Genomic DNA, 10,437 nt, shown 5'->3' with positions numbered 1-10,437 from the left:
ATATAATTTGATTTTCCTTGGTAGCTTTTGTTCATTAGTTATTTATTTAAAAAAAAACTTGAATATATATATATATATATATATATATATATATATATATATATATATATATATATATATATATATATATATATATATATATATATATATATTCAAGTTGGTCAACATTTCAAGATATACTTTTTACTTGGATAGATCCGTTCATTATTTATTTAAAAAAAACTTGTTTTTTTTATAAACGTGACATTTAAATTCGAGTTTGTCTCGATATAATTTTTTTTATGTTTCGTTTTTAAATTTATGTATGTTCTCTACAAACAAGTTGGATTACATATAATAACTTTTGTTTGTTAACTTAATAAAACATATTGTATTAGAGTTTGTCTATGTTTCAACGTTTTTTTTTAATATTTTTATGTTTAATTTTATATACGATTCGTACGTATGAGACGCCCCACATATAATAACTTTTATTTGTTAACTTAAAAAAATTAATTTTTTACGTGTTTATTTTTATGTATGTGTTGATATAAATTAAAGACGATAAACATTTTGATTTATTCGACGTAAATTTAGAACATTCGTGCATTAATTTAAAAGAAAAACTTACTTGTTTTTTTATGTGTGTGTCTGTATAATTTTTTAGGCTAATAAATGAAAGTTTTATATATATTACAGCAGATAAATATGAAAGTTTAAAAAAATAAAGAGTAAAAATAATATTTTATAAAGTTCAATGTGAAGAAATTAAAGTGACATTGTAAGGGGTGTTACATTTTGAAAACCAAAAAGACCATATTCATTAAAAAAAAATTAAAAAAAAAATAAATAAATAGCAAAGAATGAATTTATGAATTTTGGTAAACCACTGCACCGTTTATGTAATTTTTTCTAGTTTATAAAACAATTTGGGAATTCTCCCACCCAATCCAAGAAGCCCGCGCTATCCAACTGGAGGGAAACCCTAATTGCTATATTCAAATACATCCCATTTCTTTTTCTTCCAGGCAGACACAGTGTTCCAGATTACAAATCTACAATCATCGTTTGTTAGCATACTGCAGTTGGTTAGCTTAGTTATAATCTGTGCTAAAACATGTATGTGGTGAAGAGAGATGGGCGTCAAGAGGCTGTGCATTTCGACAAAATCACAGCCCGACTGAAGAAATTGAGTTATGGACTCAGTGTCGATCACTGTGACCCTGTTCTTGTTTCGCAGAAGGTCTGTGCTGGTGTTTATAAGGGTGTAACCACCAGCCAGTTAGATGAACTCGCCGCAGAAACCGCCGCCGGCATGACTGCCAACCATCCTGATTATGCTTCTGTAAGTATTCATTCAAACCCTGTTCTCTTTCTATCAACAAACACTTGCTCTCTTTTAGTTTTCATATTTTTTTGTTCGATTGTTGCAATTATGCAAATTTGTTCCTGTCAGAGTTTTTTTTGGTGTCGATAAAATTCCACTGTTATTTATTCGGCTATATGGATTTGATACATGTACGCAATTGAATTTCTCTCATTCTTCTTACAGTTGGCTGCAAGGATTGCTGTGTCAAATCTGCATAAGAACACCAAAAAATCTTTTTCCGAAACGTAAGTCAATTTAGCACTATCTTGTCTACCTAGGTGTACCGATCTAAAATATGATTGTTGCTTCATCTCTTATTCTATTATACCTTGTCATTCTCTGCATTATAACATAGTGTAACTTCTATTGTCACTGCAGAATCAAGGATATGTACAACTATGTAAGTGAGAGATCTGGGCAGAAGGCACCCCTTATTGCGGATGATGTTTATGAAATCATAATGAAGGTGAAAAGTGTTTACAAGCACACTATTATATCCCATTTAAATTTTTTATTGTTATGACTTAGTAATATGTCTCCACTTTAAAGGATTAAAAGGTAGTAACTGTTTGTAACCTCTTTGTTTCAGCATGCTGCTAGGCTGGATAGTGAAATTATATATGATCGTGACTTTGACTATGATTATTTTGGTTTCAAAACTCTTGAAAGATCTTATCTCTTGAAGATCCATGGAAGGGTTGTTGAAAGACCTCAACATATGTTAATGAGGGTTGCTGTTGGAATTCATAAGAATGATATTGAATCTGTTATCAAGACATATCATTTAATGTCACAAAGATGGTTCACACATGCATCTCCCACCCTTTTCAATGCAGGAACACCAAAACCTCAAGTAAGAAAACTCAACACCATCAAGAAAAGCTCCTTTTTAGTCACGACATGCATGTTTTTCATGTTTTCTCACATTGTTTTAACAATGTGGTTTGTAGTTGAGTAGCTGTTTCTTGATTTGCATGAAAGATGACAGCATTGAAGCTATATATGACACATTAAAGGAATGTGCTATTATTAGCAAACAAGCAGGAGGAATTGGAGTGTCTATTCATAATATTCGTGCAACTGGAAGCTACATACGTGGAACAAATGGAACATCAAATGGTATTGTTCCAATGTTGCGTGTGTTTAATGATACTGCCCGTTATGTTGACCAAGGAGGTGGCAAGAGGAAAGGTATGTAATCCTGTTGACTTTTGACTTTTCCTTTTGTTTTTTTTCTAAATTTATTAACTCATTTTGTTAAATCTAGGTGCTTTTGCTGTATACTTGGAGCCATGGCATGCTGATATCTTTGAATTTCTTGATTTAAAGAAGAACCATGGAAAGGTAGCAAATTTGGTCACTTTCTTGATGATATGCAAATAATTTAAAAAATATATTAAAAATTTTGCAGGAAGAACAGCGGGCCCGGGATTTGTTTTATGCACTTTGGATACCTGATCTTTTTATGGAAAGAGTCCAGAGTAATGGAGATTGGTCTTTATTCTGTCCAAATGAGGCTCCTGGTTTGGCTGATTGTTGGGGTCAAGATTTTGAAAAACTATACACCCAATATGAAAAACTTGTAATGCCTGACTTTTTTTCATCAAAATTTGTAATATTTGTTTTGTATTGAAGCTTAATGTGTTGAGTAATGGTGTATTTTTCTTGTATAAACAGGGGAAAGCAAAAAAGGTTGTCAAGGCACAAAATCTTTGGTTTGAAATTCTCACATCCCAAATTGAAACTGGAACCCCTTATATGCTTTTCAAGGTATTTTGTTTTTAATACTGTATGCTATTTCTGGCTTCTTTTTTTAATTTAAGATTCTTAATAAAACTGTTTCTTCTTTTAGGATACATGTAATAGAAAAAGCAACCAGCAGAATCTTGGCACCATAAAGTCTTCCAATTTATGTACTGAGATTATCGAGTACACAAGTCCAACAGAAACTGCTGTATGTAATCTTGCATCTATTGCATTACCACGATATGTCAGAGAAAAGGTAAAATGACTGATATACCCTCTTAAACCCTGTCAATATTTCTCTTCTAAAATCCCTTTTATGCCCTCTTGTAGGGTGTTCCAGCAGAATCCCAACCATCAAAGCTTGTTGGCAGCAGAGGTTCTAGCAATCGCTACTTTGATTTTGAAAAACTAGCAGAGGTTTTAGTTTCTTGTTATCATATTTTTCTTACTTCTTTTAAAAAGATAATTAAAATTTCACTATCTTAATTATTAAACCAGGTGACATCAACTATTACTACAAACCTCAACAAAATTATTGATGTAAATTATTACCCTGTTGAAACTGCAAAAAGATCAAATCTTAGACATAGGCCTATTGGTATTGGAGTCCAAGGTCTTGCAGATACTTTTATATTACTTGGTATGGCATTTGATTCACCAGAGGTATTCCAATCCAATCCAATCCATCTCTTCTTTTTTTTATTATTATTTTATAAATCTCAAAATATGATAAATGTTTTTCTTTTACACTAATTCTCTTCATTCAAAATTTCAGGCTCAACAGTTGAACAAGGACATATTTGAAACAATATACTATCACGCCCTAAAAGCTTCTTGTGAATTAGCTGAAAAAGAAGGCACATATGAAACATATGTTGGAAGTCCTGTTAGCAAGGTAACAAAATGAACGGAATTACATTCCATTCTGATTAGAATTGTTGATTCCATTCCTTTAAACGAAACAAATGTTTTTTTTTTATTCTTGTAGGGAGTTCTGCAACCAGACATGTGGGGAGTAACACCTTCAAATTTATGGGACTGGAATGTCCTTCGTGGAATGATATCCAGGAATGGAATCAGGAATTCCCTACTTGTGGCCCCAATGCCGACCGCTTCAACCAGCCAGATTCTTGGAAATAACGAGTGTTTCGAGCCGTATACCTCTAATATCTACAGTCGCAGGGTTTTAAGGTATATGTTATTTTTATATCTTTCATTTCATAATATATTTAGTTTATATAAATTTTTTTTATTATAATTTTATAGTGGAGAGTTTGTGGTGGTCAACAAGCATCTGCTGCATGACTTGACTGAAATGGGGATCTGGTCTCCTGCTGTCAAGAATCAGATAATTTATGAAGATGGTTCTGTTCAGAAAATTATGGAAATTCCTGAAAATCTCAAGGCTATTTACAAGTATGATTTTTGAGTTTTTATTTTATATAGTAAATAGCATTGTATTTATGTTTGTTGAATGGTGATGTGGCATCAGAACTGTTTGGGAAATCAAGCAAAGGACATTGGTTGACATGGCTGTGGATCGTGGATGCTACATTGACCAAAGTCAAAGTTTGAATATTCATATGGATCAACCCAATTTTGGGAAGCTTACTTCTTTACATTTTCATGCATGGTCAAAGGTATTAAATGCAAGGAATAATAACAACCTACTTTTTGATTATTTGTTTTATTATAAAACAAATAAATTTATGAAAGTACAATGCTACAACTTTTAAAGTATAATATTTGTTTACATGGTTGTTTTGTTTGATATTAGGGGCTGAAAACAGGGATGTATTATCTGCGTTCACGTGCTGCAGCTGATGCAATTAAGTTCACTGTTAATACTGACATGCTCAAGGTGTTTTTTTTAATGAGTTTGTTATTTGTTTTTTTCTGCCTTTTTTTTTGGGTAATATAAACCCAAGTCTTTTGTTTTAATGTATAGGAAAAACCGAAGAATGTGAGTGATGAAGATAAGAAGAATACTGGAATGTCTGAAATGGTGTGTTCATTGATGAATCGTGATGAGTGCTTGGCTTGTGGAAGTTGAAAATTTTGAGTTAAGGAAAATGGTTTGAATTTAACTTTCTGGTAAAGTTTGAACTTCCAAGGCTTTTACTGTTTTGTATAGATGAATGTTATGTATGAGCCATTTTTAAAAAATGTGGTATGATTTAAATAAATAATCTCTTTTGTAGATTGGATGTTTTTTAGTATGCATGAATTGGTTTAACATATATACTGGTCTTATTTAGGTGTTGCTCTGTGTTCTATTAAGTGGTTTGGATAAGTGATATTTTGACAAATATTTGAGAAAAAATGAGTATTTTTTTGGGAAATAGAAAAAAAAAAAATACATTTGAGCAAACTTGTGGGAGTTTAAGCAATAGTTGTTTTTGTGAAAATTGACTTTGTTGTGAAAGAAATAGAATGTTTGGCAAAAATGTACTTTTTTGTTTTTGCTACAGTCAAACACACAACCACAAACATGTACAATTGTAACATTGTACTTTGAAAACCAGTAACTCTTGAAAAACATGGTTTACAGACATAATCTATAACTATAAATAATATGCATATTTGTTTTTGAAAACAAATATCTAAAACAAATTGATATTTATATGTTTTCACAACCTTACATACATGAAAACGAATATGTGAATAGAAAGTGAATATATTTTCGGAGGTGAATTGTTATTTAGTGATATTTGTTCATTCCTATTTTCGTCATCGTTACAACACCATTTTTTTCCCAAAATTTTAAAAATGTTAACACATCACGAGTTTTGACTCACTATGATTTCCAGCCAAAATCAAATTTTGATAACTTTTTATGTGACATTTATTTCATTCATGACGTATTAATGTTTACAATCTTTCACATGCAATTGTTATCAATGTCATCGCAAAGGACTTTCGTAATATATCAGACTACCCACTCTACTCTTGTTGTGAGACCACATGCTCCTACCATCAACTATCTAGATGTATTGGATAACGAAACACTTTCTTATTAAATTATTTAATGTTTATTATAATATTATCGTTTGTAACTTTTAATACTGTTTTTTTTGTACTTTTAATAAAAATATTATTATTCGATACTTTTTAGAAAAATTGTTGTTTGTTAAATTCAAAATATTTATCTCCACAAACAGCAACAATGGTACTTCGGATTCTTGGGATAGAGATGAAGTAGAATACGATAATTTTAATCATTTGTGAATGATAAATAAATCTACGAGCTTTGTTTTGAACAAAACACAATGCGAACAAGGGTTTTTCATTTTGAACAAAACTCGATACCAACATATAAGTCTAAAATATGACACTTGTTGTGATGTCATGTTTTCCAACAAACATCAATTACAAATAATTTACGATCTATTTGCAGTTTCCTTTTTCTTATTGTTGAAAGAGAGCATGTGTTAGATATCATATTTAAAGTTAGCATTTTGGTAACCTTAAACCGCGAACTAAAAGGTCACTAATTTGCGGGGTTGGTGGTCATCTTGTAACTTTAAAATGTGTGGTTATGAGGAATGGAAAAAGTGTGACAAAATAGTATTTTAATGACCACTCAAATATTTATATGTAACTAACTCAATTTCGTCGATGCACATGTCGGTTTGTGTTCCCTTTCATTCGTAATGGTACACTTCACTTGTTCTCTTCTTTCCTCAATTTGTCTCCTTTTCACATTTTTATAGCTAAATTATTTAAAAGAAAAAACTTTTGCAAACTTACAAAAGACACAAGAAAAATGTGTAAATGATATTTTGACATCATTTTGAAGGTTGGACTATGAGATTGTACTTTTTTTTTGATAAATTATTTATAAACTACCGTATTTTATTTTTGAAAGTGTACAAACAAGACTTGCCAAAACAACTTATCAATGAATCGCATTTAGGTACCACATAAGTAAACTTTAACAAATTTTCCTAAACTTTATTACTGCATACCTAATAATCATTTTATAAAAAAAAAAAAAAAAAAAAAACATAAGCTAATTTAAAATCCATCTCAGTTACAAAACTCAAAACTCCAATCTGAATTCAACATATAACAAGCTCATTGTTCGATTGTTTCTAGCACCAAATTGTCAACTTTCTAAAACTCTTTCATAGAAAAGCAAGCTAGCCCTTGAGCCAAGAACATCTTCTTCAGATACCCTACAAACATGGCTATCTGACACCCCAACCCAATACACATCACAAGGCTCTGAAATCACATCAATTTCTGTATTATTATTATTATCATCATTTGTTTTCTTTTTACTTACTCTTCTGTAAACCGTATAATGCCCACCTCCTGTGCTTCCAAAATGCTCCACAACAGAAACAAGATTGTATGTATGATCTCCATTTGGTGTTGACTTCAAAGTCTCATGACTTTGTTCCTCTTGGATTTCTAATTCACTATCAACTTCTGAACAAGGTTGTTTAGTTTCCACAAAATCAGTATATTTTTCTGTTAAATTGCTTTCTTTTCCTTGTTTGTATACATTGCACAAAGGGTGACTATCATTCTGTAATTTGAAAATGTGAGAATAACGAATCGGCTGTTGATTTTGCTCCATATGTTTTATTTCAACTCCTCTGTTTTGGAATCGTGACATGTTCAAACTCAAAGGAAAAGAGATATGACCCTAAAATTATAAACTTTGGTTATAAATAATAAACAACAAAACACAAAATACAATGTACATGAACACATAACAAAAAAAAAAAGAATTACCTGGAGCTTAACGGATTCCCCAAATGCATTAATTGAAGCACGTTGTAAATTGAGGCATAAAATCTATACAAGTATAAGAACACATTTATTAGAGTCAAAATGTACATTAACATTAAAGGTTAAATAAAGAATATAACATTACCTTTGGACTACGTGCAATATGTAATTGCTTGAATGTATGTGAATAGTTATTTGACCAAGGTAATGATTTAAGAGATTGTATATTTCTGCAGCCACATGTATCTTGTTTGCTACAATTTTGGAGTTTTTCAATATCTGTCTGATAATTTGAGCATGAATACTATTTTAGTTCAACAAAATCTTTAATAAAGTAATGAAATGAATTAATGAAAAATTGTGTTTAGATAAATGATAAATAATTGTAACTCACTACTCACCTCGTTTTTATTTAGCAGAGATAAATATTTCGTGGCAGAAGTATGCCAGCAATGAGTGCAAAAATAATTTTCAAGCCTTTCTGCAACAAAAAATTGCTTCATGCAATCTTCTATAGAGCATCCAGGCATCTAAATATGATAATAGGATCATAAAAAAAAGTATATGTTAACTTTGATGATAACTCTTGTTAGCATGTATAACAAATTAAAAGTTAAAATATATGAATTTTACATACGATAGAACCACCACCATATGTTGGTGGTGAAAGGTATAAACAATTGAAGAATTGGAAGTCGAGTGAAATCTGCAAAATGAATTAGAAAAATGTGAAATATGAAACTCATCCACTTCTTATATTAAACATAAGAAGAAAGCTGTGATTAGTGAAAAAAGAAAGAAAAACAGAAGTACCATTCAACCTGAAACGAACAGCTTTGACAAGTCAAAATGCTGCCAATGATTCCATTAAAGGGTCCAAGAAAACTCTGAGTCCATCTTTCTAGATCACTGTGGATAATCCTTCCATTTGGGGAAAGAATACGATTACTGGATGCAGTTGCAATAGTTAGAGAATTATGATTTGAGCCAAAACATACTGAACATTCTTCTCTTAAAGAAGATAACATGTGGGCTAATGCTTCTTCTGCATCCTGAACAAAAGTCGATATATTAAACAGATGATGATAGAACAACATGATTGATGTGGTAATGATGATAATCTCACCTGTTGACTTGTTAGGTTGAAGTTAGGGGTATAAAGAGCCATTGCAAGCATCACTTTTCGTGGACTTAATACTTTTCCTTTATGTCGAATGATGCGTAATTCTACAGTAAATCTCAGCTGTTTAGTTGATGATATGGAATCATTTGGGGGTGTTTCATGGTAAGATTGTTACCTTGCAATAGAGCATTCAACGAGACTGCAAGTGGCATGTCCTCGTTTACTTCGATCTCTGATGAAGCTTCGAAATCCTCCACAATCTTCTGGAGGGAACTCAGAAAGGAAGAACAGCTGGCCAAAGCCTAAAAAAAATCAAATTCCAACAAAGTAATGCATCATGGAATCAAAGTCCCAGTAGAAACCATGTGGATTTGTATTCTAAAATTGATAAGTTATAACGATTATGATACCTGCAGAACTACGTTCAAGAAGCAATTGTTGCCGAGATTTTGCAATCCGGGAACGACCCACGATTTCTCAGGCGAAGATTCGCTCTCCGACGATGACGACCATGATAAGAATAAATTGTTGAAACCCCTCCTTCCTCTTTCATCTCTAAAAGCAAGAATCAAACCAGCAACACTGAGTATGCTACTTGCAATAGAAATTTGGAATCCAGATGAAGTAACCCAGTGGGCGTTGTGAGAGAGGCTTCTAAACCCATGTCTGAATGAATGAAACAGCGACTGAACATTCACGTCGCCGTGGATTTTCATCTGCTTGCGTCTGAAGTTACTGGGGGTGCTGTCGTCGATATAGTCTGAGGCTCATCGATTTCATCTGCGGTCAGTTAAAGTCAAAACCCCACTTTTTCTTTGCCCGGGGATTTCATGATTCTCTTGACACATTGCTTGGTTTGGCTGTGGCTTTGGGGTTATTTGTTGGGCCAAACATCATGAAATAACAAGGGCAAACTCATTTTGGGTTCTTAAAAAAAAAAAAAAAAAAAAACCTCATGTAACTTTTTAATTGTTAAAACGCCTACATTTAATATTGCTCAAATATCCGATAGACAAAAGGGTTTATCTGAATATATTTTTTTAATGCTCCCTATGGTTTGGTAATTCAAACAACTTGAGTCCAAGTTTTATTTTTATTACACCAATAGTACTTAAATTAGGATTTTATTGCATTGGTCGTCCCTCCATCCCTCTAACACGGTTAGAAATATGTTGTTAGACGTTTGTAAGATGGCGCTTTTGCTCATGTTTTTGTCTTTTTGTTAAAACCCTTGCCTCTCTCTCTCTCATGTTTGGGTAATAATCTAAAAAGAAATTTGAAAACACCTAAATTGATGTTAAATTGTAAAAAAAATATGTTGATTGCGTCCATGATTGTAGAATTCGCTACTCGGTACCTGTTCAATTGACTATCGAGTAGCGAGTACTCGATGAGTACTCGGATACGGTAATTCATGTAGAAATATTATTAGGAAAATTATATATGTCAAAAACATAAGTTAAAACCATAAGTTGATTAA

The 10,437-nt window shown here is 31.9% G+C and overlaps 2 protein-coding genes across 3 annotated transcripts; one reads left to right on the top strand and one right to left on the bottom strand.

Moving 5' to 3' along the window:
• Positions 1 to 916: 916 nt before the first annotated feature.
• Positions 917 to 5,294, top strand: LOC111918906 (ribonucleoside-diphosphate reductase large subunit). The gene is made up of 17 exons (XM_023914528.3): positions 917 to 1,324; positions 1,532 to 1,593; positions 1,727 to 1,814; positions 1,938 to 2,201; positions 2,299 to 2,539; positions 2,616 to 2,692; positions 2,760 to 2,930; positions 3,026 to 3,118; positions 3,201 to 3,350; positions 3,425 to 3,511; positions 3,593 to 3,757; positions 3,870 to 3,989; positions 4,083 to 4,285; positions 4,361 to 4,510; positions 4,587 to 4,734; positions 4,872 to 4,955; positions 5,043 to 5,294. Exons 1-17 carry the CDS (start codon positions 1,097 to 1,099, stop codon positions 5,145 to 5,147), a joined length of 2,436 nt encoding a protein of 811 aa, XP_023770296.1. The 5' UTR covers positions 917 to 1,096; the 3' UTR covers positions 5,148 to 5,294.
• Positions 5,295 to 7,107: 1,813 nt separating this feature from the next.
• Positions 7,108 to 9,902, bottom strand: LOC111918907 (ubiquitin carboxyl-terminal hydrolase 27). Of its 2 annotated transcripts, XM_042899214.2 has the most exons (10): positions 9,368 to 9,902; positions 9,133 to 9,259; positions 8,961 to 9,061; positions 8,656 to 8,886; positions 8,472 to 8,540; positions 8,236 to 8,364; positions 7,980 to 8,117; positions 7,838 to 7,900; positions 7,409 to 7,748; positions 7,108 to 7,321 (listed from the first exon to the last, which is right to left on the bottom strand). In XM_042899214.2, the coding sequence occupies exons 1-10, from the start codon at positions 9,671 to 9,673 to the stop codon at positions 7,203 to 7,205; spliced, it is 1,623 nt and encodes a 540-aa protein (XP_042755148.1). In that variant the 5' UTR covers positions 9,674 to 9,902; the 3' UTR covers positions 7,108 to 7,202. The 2 variants fall into 2 exon arrangements, with proteins under 2 accessions (XP_042755148.1, XP_023770297.1); XM_023914529.3 differs by having other exon boundaries at positions 7,108 to 7,748.
• Between the last annotated feature and the right edge of the window lie 535 nt (positions 9,903 to 10,437).

The sequence above is a fragment of the Lactuca sativa genome, chromosome 2 (genome assembly GCF_002870075.4).
Source record: "Lactuca sativa cultivar Salinas chromosome 2, Lsat_Salinas_v11, whole genome shotgun sequence".
NCBI lineage: Eukaryota > Viridiplantae > Streptophyta > Magnoliopsida > Asterales > Asteraceae > Lactuca > Lactuca sativa.
This window is presented reverse-complemented; position numbering and strand designations above follow the sequence as displayed.